This window comes from Pocillopora damicornis, chromosome 3 (assembly GCF_964200805.1).
Source record: "Pocillopora damicornis chromosome 3, jaPocDami1.2, whole genome shotgun sequence".
NCBI classification, from domain to species: domain Eukaryota; kingdom Metazoa; phylum Cnidaria; class Anthozoa; order Scleractinia; family Pocilloporidae; genus Pocillopora; species Pocillopora damicornis.
The window spans coordinates 2,773,939-2,798,486 of record NC_142672.1 but is presented as its reverse complement, the minus strand read 5'-3'; the positions used below and the strand labels follow the sequence as shown (position 1 = coordinate 2,798,486).

The window sequence follows — 24,548 nt, the reverse complement described above, 5'->3', positions numbered from 1 at the left end:
CAAAGTTTCCGCCCTGACTAATTTAGGTCCCAAAAAGGTCTGGCCATTCCACGACTTGGTGAGTTTCGTCATTTATAAATTTTGTATGACGGTTACGATTTAAGTACTGGATTGTCGGATTTTCAGGGCATCTCGTTCTGAAAGTCACAGTTAAGTGGAACGTTTATTTTGATGTTTTGAATTTGAACACTGTTGTGGTTAGGCGCCGTTATTTGCAGTCTCAGAGGACGAGATTGTGACCGCTTGGAGTCTATTTCCAAGCTTTGTCTCCTCCTCTTCAAGAAGCCATCGTTTGTGGTTCACTGCAAAACGTTACAGAAAATCTGGTGAGTTTTGTCATTTCTAAATTTTGTATGACGGTTACGATTTAAGTACTGGATTGTAGGATTTTCAGAGCATCTTTTTCTGAAAGTCGCAGTAAAGTGGAATGTTTATTTTGATGTTTTGAATTCGAGCACTGTTGTGGTTAGGCGCCGTTAGTTGCAGTCTCAGAGGACGAGATTGTGACCGCTTTGAGTCTATTTCCAAGCTTTGTCTCCTCCTCTTCAAGAGGCCATCGTTTGTACTTCACTGAAAAACGTTATAGAAAATCTGGAGAGGCCATAAAAAAACTACACCCAGAAGTTAACTTGTTGGCTCAAACCATACTTTACATTTTGATAGCTGCAAAGAAGGGACATCTGTTTTTTTCCTTCGAGCTTACACAGTTATCGAGACAACTATTTATAGATTGTTATGAGTCCAGCCAACCGATGTAAATGAAAGACAGACTCCATTAATACACACTAAGATTACATTTTTTCCTATCTAATATTACTGATCTGATATTACGCATGCAAAATTTCGGCATGCTTATTCGCTGAGAACACGTCCGTTAATCCCAAACAGCGCAAAGAGTTGAAATTTAATTTTTACCATATTTATTAATCAAAGCACACATTGTTGACATATCGTTATCAAAAAGAATGATGTGGTTGCTTTTCATAAGGATGTTGCGATTTGCTGAGAGCCTTCAAAGCGACTGAAAAAGAGAACAAAGAAGAGTGATAAATAAGAGGAAAAAGAATAAAAATGGCTTTTATTCAGAAGACGTTTATAATTGACAATCTACGGTGCAACATACACTGTAGATAGACTTTAACCCTTAACTCCCGTGAGTGACCAAGACAGAATTTCTCCCTACAATATCAATATAATATCAAACAGACAAGTGACGAGAATAAAGAAAATATCAGTCAGGGGATTATAAGTTGATCCAATACATAATTCTCCAAACTAATATCACAAGAACTGTATGACAGACAGTAAGGAGAATTAATAATGAGATCTTGGGAGTTAAAGGATTAAAGCACCTACGTCAATGTTAACGTTGTTTGGGAGGGTTCAAAACAGTATCGATTTTTTTGCACCAAATCTCTGATGGATCGTAGTTTATATAATGATGATAGCAATAAACATAACGATTACAATATTTATTTTGTGCCAGTATCCTACAGTTCAAATGAGTTTTTCACTATTTGAGAGATCTAAAAAGAAAATTAAAAAAAGCGATGGAAACACCTTTTTTAAAAGAAGGAAACGTTTATTCATTGGAAATCGTGAAAAAAAAGCCAAATTTTCTTTTTGACATATTAGGTTACCACAGCTACACCACGGCCTCTCAAAACACCCATAATCATACCTCGTGTTCCTCCGACTCAAAAAAATAAAAAAATATGTACATACTGCTCAGCACCAGCTTCATTTTAATCATTTCAAGCCAACATAAACTGAGAGCACGGCACCTTACCGTACTTTCTCCAGAGTGCCATTAATCTTCTCATAAAGTTTCATTCTATTGTCCTCATCTCCAATGCCAAGCGCCTCCTCAGTAAATCTTAGCAGGCCATCCTTTTCATCCTGAAAAGAGTGTTTTGTAACGAATTGTTTCTTTTCGCTTGGGGTTAAACTGGGATGGATGGATTCCGAGAAACTACAATTAGGCGAAAACAGGTCTACAAAAGGGTACTCTGTGGAGAAAGGGAGCCGTGAATATTGCTGAGAGTGCATTTCGATTGGGAAATAAAAGAAACGATCAACCAGAAACTAAGATATCACAACAAACCGATGAGTGCTCATAGTAAAAACAACCAAACTACTGAAAGCGAGGGAAAACGAGAGTTAACAAACGGCATGATTGTTTGAAAGAGAAGCACAAGCTTTGGAGAAAAATCACAGACGCGTCGTAGAGCCTTGAGTTAAATGTTTAAAAAACCTGAATGACTTTAAACTCCCTTGTATATTGAGGATAAATGTCAAGATTTCAATTTCACTTAAATCACTTTAATCAGTGTTACCTCAAGTTCATTAATCTCCTGTAACAAGGACTCAAGCATCGTTCGCTTTTTAACATTTATCCCCTGATTAATCTGAAAGAAGAGGGTGATGATGCAGGTTATTTTTTCGCACAGAAAGTGGTCAAGTAGCATTTTATTGCCGACAATACTGTTACGGTTTATGAATGACAGATTTATACAGCAGTTTCAAAATCAGTACAGCGTTTTTGTATGTTTGTTTTCCTGTCCTCATACTCAAGGAGGACTGCTTAACCTATCTTTTTTTTAACCTGGAATATTTGATTTTTGACGAAATGTATCGAGCTGAAAATCCATATGTAAGTTTGACTCCCGAAAAATTAGTTTAGTTTGACTTTCAGACTTTCAGATTTGTACAGTCTACTCTATGATTGACAGGTCAAGAGTATATATGTACTTAGCGACTGAGTTAGAGCGCCGGACTGGAAAATATTTGCCTCTAACGTTTTCCAGTCTCAAGAAAAAGTTGCAAAAACCTATGAAATGTCAGTTGAGCTTCTCCAGGTAAAGTGCTCAAAATAAAGCGAGTCCGTATATACAAGTTCCATGAGACACCTTGGCTGTTTTTATACATTTAACAATACAATACAAAATGTTCCACAACTAACGATGCCAAATTATCTTTAGATTTTTAGTTATTTTTTTTCTCTGGAGGTTTTTCAATTTTTTCTGATTAAAACTTAGTCAGTCTTAATGTTTTGTCAGATTTTGTGATCGACTCTGTTATAGTGTTTGTCAAATTTGAAATATGTTTTGATATACCATATACGTACGATTTAGCACTATGAAGGAAACTTGATATCCTCAGATTACCTCACCTTTTTCTCATTTTGAAGAACTTTAAATTCCAGCTGTGATAGGTTTATACCAACATCTGTAATTCTCTGAGTCAATTCTTTAAATTCACTCATCGCAGAGGAAATCAATATCGATCTATCCTCTTGTTCATGTTTGGTCGTTTCAAAATTTGATGCCAGCGTCTCGATTCGCTGGCTTGCCTCTCTCAGATTCGAAGTCAGAACAGAAACACGGCTCTGTTTAAATGATGATCATTCATTTCATTTTTAAGAGGTTATTCTGAATTTGCAACGCCACAGGGTACAAGACTGGTCTCTACATTATGATATGTGAATTAAAATTGTACTCTTGATATTTTTTGGTGAAACAGTTATCCTGAAACTATGCGGGGTTTGTTTAACTCAATTTCATAAAAGAAATGCATTCAGAATTTTGTTAAAACAACCGCGAACATTCCGTTAACTTAGTTAATTACGAGCTGAAGGTTTTTGACTAATCAGAGCAGCTTCATTACCTATCCCACCATAAAATAAAATAAAAATAAAAACGAAAAGAAATTTTTTCTCATTCAGCGCTATGCCAAAGAGCCTGCCCTCGACCTTTCAGGTGTTCATAATTAACGGTTTTCTGAGTGAATTTTGAGAGACAGTTCCGGTATGCTTTTGTTCGGCAATCTTCGTTAACGATTGAAAATCCTTTGATAGTCTTTTCAAAATGATTTAAGAATGAAAAAATTATAAACGAAATCATTGCACTTTCTAAGTGAACGTTTTGTTGCTGTTGTATTTTTAGTGATATTTGTTGTTGTGTTTGTTGTTTGTTTGTTGTTATTCAGCGTTGTTGTCGCTGTTTCTCGTTGTTATCATTGTGTCTGCTGTTGTTGTTCTTGTTGTGCTTGTTTTTGTTGTTATTCGTCAGTGTGTTTGTTTTTGTTGTGTTTGTTGTTGTTGCTGTTGTTTCTGTTGTTGTTATTGTTATCGTTATTGTTGTTGTTGTTGTGGTCAACAAGCTGCAGTCTAGAAAGGAATTGTCATTACCTGTAGTACACGGGTGCGGTTGTCGGAGATCTCAAATTTCTCATCTTGTTCAGCCTCATTACTTTTAGCCTAAAATTGAAATCAGTTGGTTGATTTTATCATTTTTGAAGTTAAGTTTTGAAAAACCTTAGGAACGATCTTTACCTTTAACTGTTTTATGATGTGTTCAATGGCGTCTAATAGTTCTTGGTTGTTGTTATGGATATGTTGGATACGTTTGTTCTGTTGTCGTAGAACTTCATTCAGATTACTTATTGCATTGTTCTGCAAAAAGAAATAAAGTTGCAAATAGACATCTTCATTATAGTCGACTGAGAAAATAGGAAACGATGTAGTAAGTTGGTTATAGCTAATTAACCTCTTGAAATAAAGCTGGTATTTGACACAGAGCATTGTTTTTCCAACAAATCTTGTTTCCCACCGCTCTGGCAAAGGAAAAGCTGACGTTCTAAATGCGAGATAATCATGTTTGGTTTTATCAACTGAGTTGATAATGTATATTGGCCACCGTAAAGTGTTTCAAAGCTAATTTTTATAACGTTAGCCCTTCGTCACAGCGAATACTTCGTCAGAACGAATGATTCACCATGACGAAGGAATAATTCTCCCTGTCCTGACTGTTCTGCCGGCAACGCGCAAATTTGACTTATCATTACACCCTTCGGGTCTAAAACATCAAGATGAAATTCAAGACGTATGAAATGGAGGCCTTTAGGCTGAATTTTATAAGCACAGAAGAGGAAATCATAATCACTGTCTTGCCCGCAGTGGCTGTATCTTCCCATGAAGTCGTTTTGTGCATTCGGAAAACTGCATTACACGAGCTTAGCCGAGTTGCCCTTCCATAAAAATAACACGGTCAATTGTAAAAAAAGGCTGCTCTATAAAACGAAAGAAAAGACTCTTTCAGTTCACTTGCCTTTTCTGCAAGTTGTCTTTCCATCATTCTTTTCCATTCTTTGAGTTCCTTCTTATCTGCAAACAATTAAAACATCCAAAAACATGTATCATCAAGTTTAGTCATCTCCTTGTCAGAAAAATAATTTTAATAGGAAAGTCAGCTTCTTACAATTAGGTTTTGACTTCACAAGACTAAAACAATTTCCCATTCTAGCAACGAGAGCGATTTTTGAATGAAGAAACTTTGTTTTCAAATTTTAAGTCAAAGAGTTCTGCAGTGACTGCGTAGCTAACATGATGACGACTTAAAGAGCTTTTTAAAAAGAAACCGCGCGCGCGCGCGCCGGAAGCTCGGGGAACTTTTTATCTGGGAAATTAAGATTTGAGTGTCAAAAGTAGTACAGCACTCTGTGATATCAGGAGACAACAACCACTTTTCATCTCATCACATAAGGGCGTTTTTATTCAGATACCTTCCAAATTTCATTACAGTATAAAGTTTAAGAACAGAATGAATATCGGAAGCATACATAAAGCAGTTGTAGGGAGATTTAGCGTGATAAACTCTGACAGCGATCTACTGAATTGATCGGCTGATCATCTGCCTATTGATGGCACTGATAAACCATCCGTCTGATGACTATCGATCAACTGAGTCGCCTTGTAGTCACGTACGTTAACAGGACAACACCGCAGGTTTCACTTTCCCAATCCGCCCCACTATGCATGATGGAGACAAAAGCTCTGTTTAAAACCAGCCTTACGCCGGGAAGAAGGTTTGAAGACAACGAAACTTCTACAACCTGCCTACCGAGAAACTGAAGAGTTGTATTAAAAATTTTTATTTCGACGCTAAGCTCTATTGTTAGTATTATTACTATAAATATCCTTATTCTACTTTCGCAACTTGATTACTGTTGACATCCTAGACATCCTTCTGTCTCAAAGACCTCAAACGTTGCCTTTCGAAAAAGCTTAACGGACGATCTAGAAAAGCTGACTGGAAAAGCTGACTGAAAAAGCTCTAAGGAATGCAATCCGTCGTGAGACCAGATATTGCAAATAGCATTGCAGAAAAGAACTCGTTGTACAACAGTAGACTTCAAAGGAACGCGAAATCAATTTACAACTCATTGGTTTATTGCCCATCGTCCTCCACTTATGCGGTTTTCGAATACAATCTTATGAAAACTTACATCTTAACCTCACTCGTATATTTTTATTGCCTTATTCTATAAGATACTTAGGAAAATATTTTATGTTATTGTTTCTGGAATAAAATTAGAACTCGTAATTTGAAGACTTTTTGAATCTTGATTAGGAAAACTTCTTTTTATAATCCAATTTGGTATATCTACCTTGTTGTTTTACTTGTAATCCTATTTACGACAAATTGTCGGTCAAACTGACGCTCTCTTTCTCTGTTTTATCTCACCGATCTTTACAGGAGGTCAATGGTTTCTTCAATGCCTCTCTTTGTTTAAGGGACTTAATGTTTTTGACACTCTCAACACGATGTTGATAAAGTGAATGATTACTTCGATCTTCACTCGTGTCATAAATTAAAGAGCATATTTGTCTGTCAATACCTTTAATTTCTCTCCATCATATAAAAATGAACAGTTTTTGTTGTCGAAATATAAGAAGCTCTTAACGATGTTGGTTAAGCCACAGGTGAAGATAAAATCCTTCCTTAATCAAAACTGTCTGTATGTAGAAAGATAAAGCCACGCGATAACTCGTGAAACATCCATTATTATACCTTTTGGGTTGGCAAGGGGTATCTGAGAGAGGCTCAAATCTCCAAAAACATAGCTAGTTTTTAATAGGGTATCATGTTAATAAATTTAACTTTCGGTTTGTTTTCTTTTCTTTTTGAAAATAAACTGTCTATGGCAGGGGTCGCACTAGTGCTTTTGGTGTTTACATTGAACATAGAATCTGTCATAGCATGCTTGCGACAAGTGCGACCCTTTTGTCGCGTCCAGACATAGCTATGTCCGAAGGACCTAAAGATCAAACAAGCCGATGTCCTGCCTCAAAGCAGGTCATATCTTGTCTAATGGCCTTAAAATAACAATTTTTTATTTTTCTTCTGTCGTCAACGTCAATCAAATCTGAAATACGGGCAGAAATTGGAGTTTTGCAATTCTGCAAAGGCAACACGTGTGCACTGCTAGCTACAGCTATCGGGTTAAAATTTTAGTCACCGGTTTTCTCTTCAAACGTTTCATCATGGCGAATTTCAACCCAGTAATTGACATCCGTCGACGTCGGTTAAAAGCGGCAAGGGCCAACATTTGCCGTTGGCGAATGTTGTACAATGCGTACAAACCAATAAGGTTTTGTACATTGAACAAATTAAACAGAGATTGGAGAAATGTCGCTAATAAAACTAGCACCAGCCTCATGTCTAAAAATTATATTTGGCGCTCTTTTCGCGCGTGAAATATAAAGAGTTGACAGACTGGTTTCAAATATCATTTATGTCGCGCAAGTGCGACCTCCATGACTCCCGTGGTGTAAATGTCGCGACATATTTATGGGACAACTTATGACGCGACATAAGAAAAATAAGGCCACAGTGCGACCCCTGCCTATATCTCGATGCTATTGTTGAATGTTACTCGTTCTGTGACTGGTTGTTGCCTATGTCAACCATTTTAATGTTCCACATAACTCTCATTCTAAAACTTTTGCAATTTCTATTTTGGGAGGGAGGTGTACTTCACGAAGAAATGAAAGTGATAACAGAGCCTTACTTAAAAGGAGAAAAAGCTCCGCTGAATCAAGGTCCTCTATGCCCCGTGAACCGCGGAGTATCTCTGCCTGATCACGTTTAGTCAACAGAGACCACCCACGAAGGTGAGCTAGATGCACGTTGCGTGATTTAAACCCACCAGCAGTGATTGATTGAAATGTAAGGAATTAGTGATCATGCGATTGTCGCACGGTACTAGAGGTATATCAGGGCTCTAGCTCTGAGCTGACACGACCACTGTGTACCGCAGGCTGGTAATAATCAAGAATCTATGGTTATGAGAATGTCTTTGAATTGCAATTCCAATGTTGGTGTTCAATGTCTTGTTTATCCCACTTTTGACTCTATTTACGATTTGAGTTGTTGATTACGTAACAGTTCATCACCATGGTGATGACAACGACGTGGAGGAATCCCCCAAACAAAGAGTGCTTTAACAGTTTAAAACTACTTAGAGCTGAAGTTACTTAAAAAAATTATCGTTAATGACGCTGGCAAAAATAACAGTGGGCATTGAAACTTGAGTTTCAGCCCGCTTTCATTCACAACACCGTCTGTTTCTTTGTACACAATTTCAAAACTTTGATATAAGACTCAAACTTTTTCAAAACGGCCATAACGTCGAACTTTCAAAGTTAATATCGACCATCAGTTATACACTAACAGTTCGGTGTCACATAGTTGAGAATATCTTTATTGAATGGATCTTTCTCATTTTAGTAAGACAAGCTCCCTATTCTTAACTGATAAAAGCCGAGTAGGGAACTTCACACCGAACGTAGCTCCAGCGAAGCTTCAGCCTTCAGCGGCATGGAGTGATTTGCACACGAGACTGGCGGTGCCTTTTGTCTTGAATATTATCTCATCGGGATAAAATTTCACGTTTTTTTTTTATATTTAAAAAATTTTTTTTTTTTAATGTTCAGAGTATATATTTCTTCGAAAAAAACACACCAAGGAAGCTATTCTAACACGAACAGCCACGATCTCGAAATACTAAATGAACCTTTGTTGCTGTGAGTGAGTTTCACCATTCGTGCTCGCTGTGGGAATAACTCATTTTCCCATCAAATCATAAAAGAAGACGTGACCTGTTTCAGCTGACTGAGACCGCTAAATAAACAAGTGAAACTTCCTCTTTTACTAATTCCTCTGCATCATAATCCAGTGGCTCTTGTTGACTAGTTACCTATTGGTAATCATAAATTTTCGATGATTACCTCAGTAAAAGTTGACAAAGCTGCTAATTTTGGAAAAACCAATTACAACTTAGCGCCTCTCTGTCTTAGAGAGAAGATTTTACCGTTAGTGCTAATTTACAACAAGCAGAATTAGAGAGCCTTACAGTGCTAAAAAAAATCAGGGTTGTGGTTTGGTTTTTTAATTTTCGTTACTGTGTTACTCAATTGAAATTCTAATGGGAGTTTCAAAGTGTCAAGATTTCAGTATCAAGAATTTTTTAGTAAGAGTAATAAAGATTAACTGCTTTTATCTGACAGGTAAATGAATATTATTGTCTGTTATCACTTTCAGCATATTGAATTTTTTATCTGCCTTGCGATAAGCTGAATCTAGCGAATTAGAAAAAAAGTGAGACGACTAAGAAATCGGAAATGAAATGACTTTTTCATGCTACTAGGAAATCGCCTCTCGAATGTTCTAATCGCATTCCCACGACAATGACGTGAATGATACAGGCGACGGCAACATAACTTTTGACCTCTGAGAATTGGATTCTTGGATGTTGCGTGTTTGTAAGACATTCATTCTTTCATTACGGAGGAGGATGGTCATTATTAAAAAACATGTGATGTAAGGATTGGATCACGCGATATACAGATAACACAAAGGTCGTAACAGCGCGAATTAGGTTATTTTTGAAAGACAACAGACTACTTTTTACTCGATTTAAATGGTTCGTTGTCTAAATTGACAAAATTCCAGAATTCCAGCACATAGAGCCCTAAACTTGAATGGAGTTCTACTGCTGTGTATGTTACGTTTATCACACTGTTAAACGGTGGCCCACAAAACCTGAAGATTTCATTTTTTTTGTTCCTGCTGCAAATTAAAAAATAGTTTGTATCAGACGAATTTTCAAAAGAATATTAATTTTTCTTATCATGAAAAAAGAGAATCTTAAAGTTAAATGAAAATTAAAGTTATTTCATTACAATTTGTTGTAATGCATCGTCTTTCTTTTAAACTATCCGTCTTAAGTTCTTTAAAAAATCAAATTGAACTTTCGTTAAAAATAGGACTGAATACTGTAAAAAAAAATAGTTTCGGTAAACAATTCCTAGAGGATTAGGTATCCATTTCTAGAATGCCCCCCGAAAAAAACCAGTTCTTTGTGTAATGAAGGCATTGTTGTTTAGGTGGTATTTGATAAATATGTTGTTTTCGAAAAGTGAACCTCATGCGATGAAAATATGTGTTGTTTGATCCGATCGGATGCAAATGATGAATTCTCGTATTGTTGTCATTTTAAAACCGCAAAATAATGCATGACATAAGGTAACAAGACTGAAAAACCAACTGCGAAGTACTGCGCTACGGAGGATCAAAGTTCTTTAAAGGCGAGTTCCTTTTTGGTCGGATGAATTGAACAAGTTGGAAATGCTGAAAGCATCACCACCTATTGCTTTTTTGCGAATGTTGCAGTGCAATAACTGTCCACGAATGACCTAAAAAAGATGCAACTTTATCAGTGCTTCGGATCATCTGGCTACTATGTAAAATTACTCTACAAAGATATGGATGTTGGCGTCTCTATAGCTAGCACTCTTATGACAATTTTCATTTGTACAAGCCTCCGTGAAGGAATTCAATGAGTAACTAATATACAACTCAGTTTATAAACTATTAAATCGGTTTACATTGCGTCAGCTCAATTAGTCCAGTGAATTAAGCTAATTTACCGAATAAAATGTTAAGTATTATGTAAACAAGGCTTTGCTGAACATTTTGAAATGACATGCAAACTGTGAACAGAGCGTCAGATGAGCCAGAGCGCTAAAGTGCAGGTTGAGGATGAGCGAGCCCTCAGATCATACTTCTAACTCTTCTGTCTGGTTCAAGTTTCTTCTAAGCACAATCATCATGCACGAGATTTTGAAATTTGTTGTCTCAGCACATAGTTCGTGTTTCGTGTCGAGTCGTTTCTTAGTGACAAATTCTTGGGTTTTCACGGTGAAAAAACTTCCGATGCTATTTACCGCTCTGGCGGAAAGATTCAAAAAGCTATTTCCGAATGTGTTTGCGTTAGGATTCCAGCAATATTGATGGTTTTGTTCATCTTCTGACATTGGCACTTGTTACAGAATGTAATTAGAATAATAGAATCAAGACTCCTCAAACCTTTGTTTTTTATGGTTGAGGTTTATTTTCAAAATAAACTGAAGGAAAGTTATGCCTGAGAGCTCAAGATACGGCGAGGTCGATGATAAACAGTTAGGGCAACTCCCCCTCAAAACCCAATCTAGCCGAAGAGAGATCAGTGTTGCATTTAAATTTAATTCATGGAACATGGGAATCACGAAGAAGAGAAAGAACAAATACGACTGTGGCGCAAGGAAATTTCTTCCTAGCAATTTTATCTTAAGAACTGTTATAATTCGGAATTCGTGTAAATGACCAAGTCTTAAGAACTGTTATAATTCGGAATTCGTGTCAATGACCAAGTGTTCGGCGATCTTCAAAACAACACGTCTCTCCAAGCCTCCAGGCTTTTTTCGCTCTTGGTTCTATCACGCCCTCTTTACTAACTGTTAAAGGCTTAAAGTTAGACAAGATGTTTTCCATCTTTCTCTTGTAGTTGCCAGTTTTCGTGCAAATCCTTCAGCTTTTAGGTAATGCGCAGATTTTGCTAGCAGTTTTTAGTAACAGAAGCATAAATACGACAAACGTAACGGAACAACAGCTGAGCGGGTGCCAAAGGTTACTGGAGTGATGCTTCAGATATTGACGCTTTTGCGTTAGTGGGGATTCTCTTACGAGGATGTCTCGGAATTCTACACAATCAAGCTTAAACAACTGTGCGACTTACGCAACAAGATTCCCAAACAAGGAAATCATCTCATGTAATTCGCCTCACAGTCAGGGTGTGGTTTTATACAAACGCTCCTTTAGCTCGATTTGACCTAAGGAACTTTGTCAATAGGTCTCCTGTTTGTTGCACAATGCGACGCATAATGCATTTTTGACGATCTCAGGTGACAAAAGGCAGATTTTGATTGGTTGAAATGCGGCTTAGTACCTAACAACGCAGACTGTGATTGGTTCTTGGCTGAAGGGTGATTAATCGTTCCCACCATTCCATTAGCACAGAGGTCTAGTGACCGCTAAGTTGATTCTAATGACAGGGGTAGTGTTGAAATACTCTTTCAGTGATGCTCACTTACCCATCGCATAAACATTTCAGCTCCTGAGTTGGAGGGCACAATATTGGGAACACTCATTTGTGCAATGATTCAGAAAGAAAGCGTCATATCATGGTTCAAAAGCCTCGATGGAGATGATCGTATCGACCTCATGTGCAATTTATTAGACTGTTGCCTGCCGTGGGAAATTCGATTTTTAGGCACGTTTATTGAAGCCCAGGTCCAGAGAGATTACCCGGCGTTCCGACAACCCGAGAGTACGGCGAACAATCCGTTTGATCTGAGCTGCCTGACATGTTTATACGATGTTCATGTCCGTCGGAGGTTGTGTGTTTCACTAGCGTTGCTGCATTCAAGCAATCGCCAAGCAGCTTCGGTGCTGTTTGGAATTCTGAATGACTTTCAGCCATCGAGTCTGGGAGAAGAGGAATTCTTCACTGAACTCTCACTATTGATCACCATGTCCGCTCACCACCCAGCGTTCTCATTTCATCAAAAACACACCTTGTCTGCAAAATTAAAACAGCTCAAACAATCGGCAAATCATACATCAGATTTAAGCGAGGTAAAATTAACTTTTAATTCAATCTATTTTTATTACAGAATTTTTAACCGTTTTAAAAATATTTTTTACATTGATATTTGCACACATAAAGGTCACCTTACATTTGCTACATGTTTTGAAAATCTTTAAGATACCTTCCGGCTCCCCAGATAATTAGCATCGGGCCTTAGCATTATTTTACAATTTACTCCTGAGGTAATAGGTAGATTTTGATTGTTTCCTAATTTTTTGTCGTTAGACTGTCTCTGAAGCAAGCAGTGGTTCTTCGACTTTTTCGTGTGACCAAGATGCTTCAGCAAAGAAGGATGCTCGAGATGATCTTTTGTTCGAAGAAAAACAAAAGAAAGAATCTGTGGAAGAGAAAGCCACCGTAAATGAAATCCTTAAGGTTGAGAGTGCAAATGTCGGCGATTCTTCCCTGACTAAGGATAACACTCTTAAAGGTAATTATTTACTTAGCTGAATTGAAGACGATCCGACGTTTACTAAAAATTTACATCCAAGTTAATCCAATTTATTTCGACGTCTTTCTGTTCTAGTTTTTTTTTTTTTTGTTAATTTCTGATCATAACGACGAAGTGATCATTTGGTGATTTCTCACGTTGATTTTATTTTCTAATCACGATCGTGGCGAAAATCAAAACATATGCAAATTAACAGCCGATAATAGTCTTCTTTTTTAAGTTTGACATGTGACACTTTCTTCCTTCCTCTGTCATTTAACCGTTGAACGGTTTTCAGACAAGAATCGGTTTATTTCAGCTGGTCGGCTCCAGGGGTCGTTCGAGATCTTTCCATTAACTGCCGAAGCTTATTTCTCAGCAAAAAGGTACACAAAGATGCTTTGATAAGCCATATAATTCGATACGTAGAAGCTCGTGTTTTCAAAGAATGGTAAACACGAAGTAAAATTATTCTGTATCCAATAACATTTCAATTCATGAAAGCCGTTTGGTGTTCGTCATTATATTAGCGTTCGGAGGAAGTTGTGAGGAATTCTTCATCCAAAGAACCTTATGAATTCATTGTGAATCATTAAAAAATCTCTCATCTTCCATGACACGTACATTTTTTTGTTTTGGTGCTCTATTTGTCATCTAAATTTTTTCCCAACTCTTGCATTAATGTTGAAAGAGCTTTTTAGTTTGGGTAAAATCAATCTTTGGTTTCTTACCAATAGAGCACAGCTCATCCCTCTGTGTTTTACCATTGATTATCACCACTTTTAATCATAAAGGAATGTCATGACCTTCATTACTACATAATTTTACCCTCTCACTTAACCAAAAGTAACGTATCTTTTGCCACTAAGCTGAAGTTAATGATGCCCTTGTTCAGGGATTCAAACAGCAGGAAGTCTGTAGGGAAGTCTATTTTGTAACATATGTTAGTCAGCTTTCTACTTAGTGAGTACGCTACAGATTATTTTTAACTGAAATCGACACTAACCGTATGATGTCATGATGTTTCCGTCACGGACTCTCATATGGTTTCAAACATTCCCTGCACAACCTTTTGGTGACATAAAATCACATGGTATTACTGGGTTAGATATAGAGAACTTTGTGAATGGATGTTGCAAAGGAAAGATGGATCAGTATAGTTTTTTGGTGAAGCAGAAATCTGCAATGATATTTAGTACAGAAGTCTTGTCTGGGATATGATCAAGGTATGACGATTGCCATATGACAACTGCCGTTGTTTTCATTAACAACATGTCACCTTTGATTTCATTTTGTTGAAAATAATCAGACTTATCTGGATGTCCCAGAGCCAGAGATTAACCAGTGTAGTTATAAAGTTCTTAAAAATATTTCTTAACTTATCCATTGAATCATACAGGACTGTTGTCAAGCTTCTGTAGAAAGTTGTCATCAAACAGTGGATTTCATAATTTGCATCCTGTAAAAAGATAAAGCAGAAACACTGTTGGTACAGAACTTGAAATTAGGAAATTCATGATGGATAGTTTCTGTCAAAGCTATTATTATTGTCATTTGATGGGTCCCATTTTTTTTTTCACAGTCATATTAGTGTGATGAATGTAAATATAATTTTCATGTTATTTTATTCTTAACAATGTTTGATCAGAGGTTGCAGTGTCCTAGCGTATATTGTGAAAACATTTTTGTATGAGAGATTTTCTTAAGATGTTAAAAAGAAAGGCAGTGTGTGTGGTCTACGTTATCTAACACCTGTCTTTCAGTAATAACTTACTTGATCTTTAGTTTGATAGCAATGGAGTGCTTGGGAGAAAAACAAAGAACTTAATAACAAGTAGATAAATAGCTAATGAAATACGAGGCCAATTTATTTGAAATGTCTTGATGTTGACAGATGGAATTCCTACTGGGAGAGAATAACAATTGACTAGTCAAAAATCAACAGTTCATTTAAAAATTATCATTTGAATTAGTTACTTGTTTCCACTATTTTCCTGTGAAGGGAAAAATTCTTTTGAATATTGTTCAAAATACAATAATTCCATTACTTTTGCAAACTCTTTGTATTTGAAACAGTTGTCCATCCAAAATAAAGAAAGAATGCATGGGAACCATCTTAGTGGAACACAAGGAACCATTCTGACAAAAATTATACTTAGGTAGTCCAATTTTTATGCAGGATTTTCCTTTATTACAAAATATTTCTTGTTGTTATCATCAACACAATTTGTTTAGGTACTTGTTGAATTACTGTTGAGGCTTTATTTCAGAAAATATTTCCTTTTAATGAATTAATTCCCTTAGCAAACATGATTTCAGTGTTGTTGTTTTCTTTCTCAGAACTTCCAGTCTTTGTGAAAGAGATTAAAGTGCAAGGTGTGCAAGCTGTGGAGAAAAAGAGGGAAAAAAGATCAAAACATGATCCAAGAAAGCGTGACGATCATTGTTATGTCTTACAGGTAATTAATGACAAAAGTTGTGGATATAGGGTTTTGTTAAAAAAGAAGGTTCAACAATCAATAATTACTTAGGCACTAGTGGTGTACAGATTTCAGCTGAGATGTGAAGCTGTGTAACTTCTTATAAGAAAAATTGTAGAAGAACTTATTTAAGTAATCATTGGATTATACATTAGAAACCTCTTTTGATGTGTTGTTGATTAATATTCTACTTTAATTGTGCAATAAAGATGTCATCAAATTGAAAGAAATCCATAAATGTAATCATAGGAAGATGGAAAAATGCTAAAGGGGACTAAGTATAAATGGGTTGAGAAGATTAACCTCTTCATGACAGAGACACTTAACCCTTTACACCCTAAAATCAATATACATATTCTCCATACTGCTCTTTATACATATCCTAAGGTGCTGACAAGGAGAATTTGTTTACCAATCAAAAGCTTCTTTTGTTGGTGATCATTTCCTTTATTCTCATAACCTTAACATGTGATTCAGGGGTGGTACTGTAGGGAGAAATTTGATACTAGTCACTCTTGGGGTCACTCTTTTATTCTCATAACCTTAACATGTGATTCAGGGGTGGTACTGTAGGGAGAAATTTGATACTAGTCACTCTTGGGGTCACTCTTATTCTCATAACCTTAACATGTGATTTAGGGGTGGTACTGTAGGGAGAAATTTGATACTAGTCACTCTTGGGGTCATTCTTTTATTCTCATAACCTTAACATGTGATTTAGGGGTGGTACTGTAGGGAGAAATTTGATACTAGTCACTCTTGGGGTCATTCTTTTATTCTCATCACCTTAACATGTGATTTAGGGGTGGTACTGTAGGGAGAAATTTGATACTAGTCACTCTTGGGGTTTAAAAGGTTCCAAGAGAGGATTTAAGGTCTACTTGTTTTCAAGATGAACTAACTGTGAAGACCATTGAAACTAATATTTATTGACTTCTATTAACACTGAAAGTAATTGCATGACATTGCCCAAACATATTTAAAAGGTAATAGGTGACAACTTGATGCAGAGTCAATCCATTTAAAATGTACAATTTTTAAAAATGGTATTAGAGTTGAAAATGGCATGACAAAAACCAATTAGCTTTTGAAAAGTTTTATTTCTTAATCATATTGGCTGAAATTTTTTTGTAAATATTTGTTCAATGATATACTGTAGTTAATACCAGGGCAGTCTCAGCATACAAAGGGTCTTCTAATAACTTTGTCCTTCGTAGGTTTCTTGGTCAGACAATACAACAGAAACTATACACAGGACATATGAGGAGATGTTTGACTTCCAGTGCAAGGTACAGATATATGATGAAATCCCTTACAGACACATGACATAGAGCCAGGACAATTGCACTTGTTGAGCTAAAATCTTCCATGCCAAGGGTCTCTTCATTTAGGCTTGACAACCCAATTAACTTGGAAATTTTTATAAGCTTATTTTACTGCTATGAATCTTGGGAATTCCATGTCGATTGTGGTGGGATCTCCAATCTCAGAATTTATATAGGGAAAAAGTGGAGCTAAGGCAGCATTAGTAATCTCAGTTACAAAAACGTAGGTTTTGTTTACTGAGGCAGCCCTTTGTGAGAGGGGGAACAGTTTTTAGTCAACTTCCACATTTATCTTGTGGTCTAAATTTTTTTCACAGTGTGAAATTTTTTGAAAGCTGTCATTGTTTCCTAATTGTCATAGTGCAAAAAAGTAATTTTAGAAAATTTATGTTCAATTGATTTTTAAAATATTTAAACCAAGAGAGAAAGCAAGTCACACATATTTACAGCAGATTGATTTCAGACTAACATTACATTGTGGTCCCGATTGTTGAAATATTTTCCCCTTTGCCCACTCAAAGTTGGTAATAGGAAAATTATTGGACTACTTATAAGAATTATTCAAACCTTGAGAGGGTGGAATTTGTTTAAGAAACTTTGTCCAGGGTTGTCATCAGAGTGAAGTGGTGTTACTTTTGGCTGTCAACAACAGGGCATTTATAGGTCACATTTTGAAGATAAACATGAACACATGCCCTCAAGGCTCATGAAACTACTGGTCACTGTTACTTTTATACCATATTTTATAATTCTCTAGTAAATTGTTGTCATTTGAAGAAAAATTGACATTTTACATAATGCTGACCAAGTTTTCCCTGGAAACCCGAAAAATGAATAATTCTCTGACAGAATGTGACAACCTTTAGAAGAAAAATATTTTGAGGAATGTGTGTCTGCACTCTGTCATCTTTGCTTGAAATTTGAGATCATTTTACTGTTGCTAAAACATGCAATATAATAAAACAGACATGTTACTTTCTTTACATGATTACTTTCCTTATCAGTGGTAAACCATTTGTGAATTTCAGGTTTGAAAAAGAAACTTTGAACATATGAACAATTCTGCACCACTATTATTATGACATGTAGCCTTTGTACTTCCTCTTCATCTTATGTTAGTATCACTGCCCAGGAGATTTCACACATTTTATGCCTTAACCCTTTCACTCCCAAGATCTAATTAGTAATTCTCCTTACTATCTGCCATACAATTCTTATGATGTTAGTTAAGAGAATTTGGTATTGGATCAACTAATAATCCCTTGGTTGACATTCTTCTCTATTCTCATCACCTCCCTGCTTGATATTTGTAACAATATTGCGTGACACTGTCACGACCTCGTGGTCTGCTGACGACATCTGTTTTTCTTATATTAAATATATCTTGTTGGTCCGACATCTTGGTTTTGTATGTGTTCTCCTCTACATTGCCCGTTCTGGCTTGTTACAATATTGTATTGATATTGTACGGAGAAATTCTGTCTTGGTCACATGTGGGAGTGAAAGGGTTAAAGAAGTTCCTTGCAGAATTTTGTACCTTTTCAAAATATGGTGCCGGGGTAGTGAACAAAAAACAATTGGTGCACAAAGTCTATTACTCAAAGAACCACGTAGCAACCTAATTTTAGGGATATTGGCATTAACAAGCAGACACTTTTCATTAACCCTTTAACTCCTAAGATCTCATTAATAATTCTCCTGACTGTCTGCGATACAGTTCTTGTGATGTTAGTTTAGAGAAATTGGTATTGGATCAACTTATAATCCCCCAATTGATATTTTTCTCTATTCTCGTCACTTTTCTGCTTGATATTGTATTGATATTGTAAGGAGAAATTCTGTCTTGGTCACTCATGGGAGTTAAAGTGTTAATATGTTTTGATAGGCTCATCTTGGTTTGACATACCAAAAAAAATCCCCATATTTGATTGTGTATTTCTGTTTTGAAATCCCAAGCTGCGCAAAATGTATCCAAATAAAGTTGATGCAAGTGGCAATCCTTGGAAGCTCCCTTTTTTACCTGGTGAGAGTTTTTTTTATTAAGTTATTAAATTTTCAAAATAGTATGAGAGTGTAATTGATAAGTGTTATTTCATTACTTTAAATATGCATGAATATATAGCAGATGTTTGATGTTTGGAAACAATCATTGTTGCAATTCTGCCAACATGCTGGGCACAAAAATGCAAGTAGTACATGTGTTGATGTGTTCATTAAGTTTTTATGAGATGAACAGGAATCATGCAGTGACCAGAGCATTTACCTACAACTGCTGTGGTCTTGTCAGTTCAGTTCTCAAACATGGCATCACATCATGATACTCATCATCCTCACTTTCTTGCTCCTTTTACTTTATCATTGATTGAAATTTTTTTGTAGGAAGAATCAGAATGTTTAACAAGCCAGAACCTAAAGGAGAAAAACTGCCCATCCCTGATATTTCAGAATATACCAGGTTTTGTCTAGTTTTTTATCTTTAGTAATATATTTATAACCACTAATATTCTGAGTTATCAACTATGACAGAAAAAGCCTGATTCACCCATTAAAATCACACACAAAAAATTTTCAGAACAAAAAGAAATTAAGCAAAAAAAAAGAAACAGAATTTTGATGAAAGTGTTGCACAAGAAAAATAAAAAAAGAACTTGATGAAAAACGATTGGAAAGAAGAAATACGAATTTATAATGAATGATGTCAATATGATTTTTGGCAGCAACAATTATAGTTATTCTCAACTTATAGAGAACATTGATTCTTTTCATCCTTTAGGTTGTTTAGCAGTCTTCCTGAGTTTGTTCGAGGTTGTGATCATGTAGTAAAATTTTTCCAAAGTGAAAAAAGAATCAGGAGAAAATCAGACAACAAAAAGAACAAGAGTGTAGCAAAAACAGAAGAACAATCCAACTGTAAAAACAAGCAAAATGAGTTTGAATCACCTCATAAAATAGCTGAAGCTGTGCGGGAACAGTCACTTGGTAGAAAAGATAAAGTCAAGAGTGCAGATGTCACAAGCACAAAAATAAAGAAAAAAACAAATAGCGAGTTTTCTGCAGAGAATGTTTCCAAGAACAATGATACTTGCATTGTGGGGAGAGAATCACATGTTGACATTGATGAAAATGGAAATGAGGTTAAATCCATCCTTTGTGGTAAGTTGTGGAGGCCTGATTTTTTAATATGTGACTGTCACAACACTACAACATTATTGGACCAAAGCTCTTTATTATTTAAACATATACCTCAACTGGTGCTTGTTTTAAGCCTTACTCTTAGTTAAAAAGTTACGTAATCAAAATTCATGTCTGAAAGGACTAATTATCATGAGAGTTTTATTAACTCTTTACACCCTTACATCAGTATTCATATTCTCCATACTGATATCTGTACATTTACTAAGATGCTGACAAGGAGAATTTGTCTAACAATCAAGAGTTTCTTTAGTTGTGATCATTTCCTTTATTCTCATGACATTAATGTGTGATTCAGGAGTGATATTGTAAGGAGAAATCAGATGCTAATCACTCTCAGGGGTTATGAGGGGTTAAGATAAAATAGTGCATTGTCATGTGTTGAACTATGATTGGTGATGCAGTGGTGAACAATTTCAGAAACCTCAAAGGAAAAGGAGGAAAGTCAAAAATCTGTTTCCAGTGACCAACATCACAAAAATGGAATTATTAAGATGGCGCCAATACAAACATTGTTGCCTTCATCATCATCCTTGTCAACATCAGGTAACAATTTTAATTTTCCTCTCTCTGTTTTAAAGGTAAATAACTATACACAATCCATATGGGCTCATTTGATTCATTCCACGATACTCGTGAAAATGTTTATCAGATACAAGTAACCAAAATGATTGTCACAGGTGACATGAAATTACAAAAATCTAGGCTTACTCCAATTAATTATTTTATTTAAATCCCAGATACTTTTTAGTCATTACCATCAGCTGAGATATGAATCAAGCCACATCTGTGGTGGGAAGAAAATTGAAGAGGGTTATTTCTCCTGCAAAGGAATGAAGTGGTGGTTATGATCTAATGAGAACTGTGTTGGGCTTGAAAATGTGGGGCATGGGATCTAGCTGGTGAAGTGTCAGGGAAACTGAATGGATTTTAGGGTTCAATTGACTGTGGGGATACTTTTTTTTTTAATGTTCAGATTCATTAATGATATGTCATTATTGCTGATCCAGTTAACAACATCCAAGTGTACCTAATGTGATGGTGTTTTCTCTATTCTCTTTGTTTAGGATCTCTTTTGACATCCACACAGGTATCTCTGCCTGTAAAACAGCCATTTCATTCTGCTGTTCAGCCAAGTAACAGTATGTTACACATGTTAAATACTAATGGTTATTCACTGCCTCCATCCTTAACATCGCTGCAAATAACTCTACCATCTTCACCCATTGCATCTTATCCTTCACCTTCTCCATCTCCAATCACTTCACCTGTCATGTCTCCTGCCAACTCACCATCACTTTCACAACGATCTTGTTCTGGAAACATAAACTGGACTTTGAGGCAACACAGCCGGGGTGTGAATGTTTGTGATTGGCTCAGGAATTTGAGACTTCACAAATACTCGGAAGTGTTTAAAGGAAAGACCTTTAATGAGGTGAATTGTAGCTTAAATTGTTTTGAAAAGTTTCAAGTATTTCACTACATTGATATTTTCATAACAAAATTTTAAGCAGGGCCAAACATTTTATGCTTACTAACTGAAAAAATTGTTGTTGAAGTAATTAATATGGTGTTTAGCTGACACTATGTTCCTTTTGTAGATGTTGCAATTTTCTGATAAAGATTTTGAAAAACTTGGCTTAACAACAGGAGCAAGAAAGAAGCTTCAAATGAACCTGGAAGTTCTTCGGTATGTCTCATCAAAGTTTATTAATTAGTAAAACTTTTGTTAGTAATTGATGTAAAATTGTGCAGGTTCACACAGCTGTGCAGCCCTTGATTATTTAAAATTAGTGCTGGGCTTAGTTTTTCCAGTTAATGAATGTGAAGGAGTTCATTTAAAAATCTGACAATCTTTTGTCCCTTCAATCATCTGACTCATGCATTCTTTCCAGCAGTTGCCATAATTATTTGATTGTGTATCAATCAACAAGATAGTTTCCTGTCTTATTCAAGATAAAATCCTCTTATTGATGAGTTTTCCCATTCCCTTTGGCATTTTCCTGAATAATGTACTGAAGATGCAAGGATATAAAAGGCATGTGTTAGTCAGTTCTGCAGGGTAATAGGTTTTTAAGAAAATAGAACATAGAAGTGCATTACATTTGTATTTTTAATTAATACTTTGAAATAAGATTTACACAGTGCCTGTAGTGAGTGGTTGTTTTTTTGGCACAGGACAAGAGGTTGCTTCACATCAAATGGTTTAACATTGGTAGACATTCTTCCTTCACCTTCAAGCTTTCCAGTGAACCTAGCTCAAAGTTATGGTTCAGACTGTGAGTTCCTACGAAGCGTCAGTGAAAGTGACAGTGCCAGTGACTGTGGAAGTGACATATTATCTGAACCCGCAACCCAGGTTTGTGAATTTTGTTCAGTTTTGTCACAGGTGGCCCAGTTTAAGTATTTGTATATGACAAGTTGATTTTGCAATTCACATTTTTTTAAACCAAAATGAAGCATACATGTATATGTCTTCAGTTAACTGTCTTATGCTTGAGAAATTTGGAAATTTTTACAGGTTGATAAAAATAATAGTTATAATAATAACTTTATTTGAGGGTAATACACAACAGTAATTCAACTGATGAAGTACCATAATTAGAATTAAAATGTAGTCAAGGGTTATAAAGCTGGTCAACAGGTCTCTATAAAGAATATAAAAGCTAAAAACTAGATAAAATAAAATATGCTGCTTGAGTCAGGTTAAATTGCATTTGGACTGAAATGTTCTACTTCATCATAGCTTGCTAGAAAATGTCGGTGGAAGGCCTTTCTGAAAGAAGCAATTGTTGTCACCTTTTTTTTAGGTTAATGGATAGTTGGTTCCACAGCCTTGTTGTAGATATGCTAAAGGTCCTCCCTCAGTTTTGCGATTTAAATGATGGCAGGCAAGATTTAATTTACTATATGTAGTAAGGTTGGGGGGGGGGGGGAGGACAAAACAATTCCTCCTGCAATTCCCTGTTACACCTGTTTCAAAATTTTAACAGGTAAGTTAAGAATTGCTGTTTTTTTCTATCTCGGCAAAATAGGCAAGTTTTCTTTCTAGTTGTGTACTTTGATGGTGTAAAAGAATTGTCAGTCCCTTTCTGTGAATAAATGAGGTAAATTTTGTTTCCTATTCTCCCAGACATGCTCAAGTATTTATCCAAGGAAATTTCCAGCCTTAAATGGATGCCATGTGTCATGCTACAACTGTGGAAGTCTTGGCCATGTTGGTGGCCAGTGTATGGCTCCAAACCTGGATAAAAGAATTCCCTCAAGTTATGGTATGTTTTACTCCCTGATTAACAGCCTAGAGATCAGCTTATGAGTTCTCATGTAATTTAAATAACTCAGTCACTTTTGTACATTTGCTGCCATAAGTCTTAATTCCTTAGATATTACTGAATAAAGATGGCCATTGATTTGCTGATTCTCATAGTGGCTCTTTGAATACATTTTATATACACACTTTTATTATGCTTTATAGAATAAATAGTGTGTGTATATAGGAAAAAAATAGCTCTTTTACAATTATGCAAGTTTATATCTGGTTTTAAACAGCACCACAGTCTATACCAGTATTTGCTAACTCTTTGAGCTCTTTCTAACAATCCCCCTCTTCTCCAACAACTGTAAACAACATCAGATAAGTTTGTGTCATATGAAGGTAACATTTGAAAGGGATGAGTTTATGGGTTCTGATCATATGTTTGAAGGATGCTGTAATAATAATGTTAGCGCTGACATGTTTTAGAAGACACAGGATTGTGCTCTTGCAGTACCCAGGTGCCACAGGTCACTGACTTTTTGTTTGAGGGGAACCTGTGAAGTGTAGCTTTTATAAAAGCTTTAAAGAGCTGGGTATTTCACATTAGTATGACAAGAGCAAATGATTCTTCTAAGTACACAGCTATGGAAGAGAAACATACTGTGCAATCCATATTCTTCAGGAGGCTATTTGCTACCTTGACGAGTCAGCTTGTTTATTATGTTTGCAGGTATCCATTCAAGGTATGATGCACAACTAGAATGTTGATGACAGTTCAAACAAACAAACAAAGGCATTCAATCATTCTTACACTCAAACAAGAAGTTTTATCATCAAACAAGAAGAAATAAAGTTCATCAGAGGAGAAGGTCATCAAAGGGCAAAGACACAACTTGTGATTTCATAATGTATATGTCATATTCAGTGTACTTAACTTTTGGAGCTAAAATACTTGGATTGTGTGGTGAGACAAGGAAGGAAGAAACTATCATGGGCACAGAGGTTGAGCATTTAGGGTGGAAAAGAAGTGTAAACATTTCCTATGAAGAACCTGG

General features: G+C 36.0%; 2 protein-coding genes across 4 annotated transcripts; one reads left to right on the top strand and one right to left on the bottom strand.

Moving 5' to 3' along the window:
* Nucleotides 1-903: 903 nt before the first annotated feature.
* On the bottom strand, nt 904-12,390 carry LOC113666379 (uncharacterized). Of its 3 annotated transcripts, none has more exons than XM_089201983.1 (8): nt 12,254-12,390; nt 5,109-5,164; nt 4,334-4,453; nt 4,190-4,258; nt 3,173-3,388; nt 2,337-2,408; nt 1,790-1,899; nt 904-1,021 (listed from the first exon to the last, which is right to left on the bottom strand). In XM_089201983.1, the coding sequence occupies exons 1-8, from the start codon at nt 12,255-12,257 to the stop codon at nt 982-984; spliced, it is 687 nt and encodes a 228-aa protein (XP_089058109.1). In that variant the 5' UTR covers nt 12,258-12,390; the 3' UTR covers nt 904-981. The 3 variants fall into 3 exon arrangements, with proteins under 3 accessions (XP_089058109.1, XP_027037957.2, XP_089058110.1); XM_027182156.2 differs by lacking the exon at nt 12,254-12,390 and adding an exon at nt 5,259-5,380; XM_089201984.1 differs by lacking the exons at nt 3,173-3,388; nt 12,254-12,390 and adding an exon at nt 5,259-5,372.
* Nucleotides 11,906-24,281, top strand: LOC113666384 (uncharacterized). The gene is made up of 13 exons (XM_027182161.2): nt 11,906-12,797; nt 13,036-13,240; nt 15,581-15,699; nt 16,938-17,009; nt 19,002-19,068; nt 19,425-19,500; nt 19,819-20,198; nt 20,658-20,783; nt 21,305-21,672; nt 21,839-21,927; nt 22,416-22,596; nt 23,371-23,509; nt 24,224-24,281. Exons 1-13 carry the CDS (start codon nt 12,318-12,320, stop codon nt 24,259-24,261), a joined length of 2,340 nt encoding a protein of 779 aa, XP_027037962.2. The 5' UTR covers nt 11,906-12,317; the 3' UTR covers nt 24,262-24,281.
* The last annotated feature ends 267 nt before the right edge of the window (nt 24,282-24,548 follow it).

Coding starts and splice junctions, on each gene's coding strand:
- LOC113666379 (XM_027182156.2), bottom strand. CDS start 5,298: ATGGGAAATTGTTTTAGTCTTGTGAAGTCAAAACCTAATT. Junction 5,165..5,258: donor TGTGAAGTCAAAACCTAATT/GTAAGAAGCTGA, acceptor AATTGTTTGCAG/ATAAGAAGGAACTCAAAGAA. Junction 1,900..2,336: donor AGGAGATTAATGAACTTGAG/GTAACACTGATT, acceptor CACTCTTTTCAG/GATGAAAAGGATGGCCTGCT.
- LOC113666384 (XM_027182161.2), top strand. CDS start 12,318: ATGATTCAGAAAGAAAGCGTCATATCATGGTTCAAAAGCCTCGATGGA. Junction 20,199..20,657: donor GGTTAAATCCATCCTTTGTG/GTAAGTTGTGGA, acceptor GAACAATTTCAG/AAACCTCAAAGGAAAAGGAG. Junction 21,928..22,415: donor ATGAACCTGGAAGTTCTTCG/GTATGTCTCATC, acceptor TTTTTGGCACAG/GACAAGAGGTTGCTTCACAT.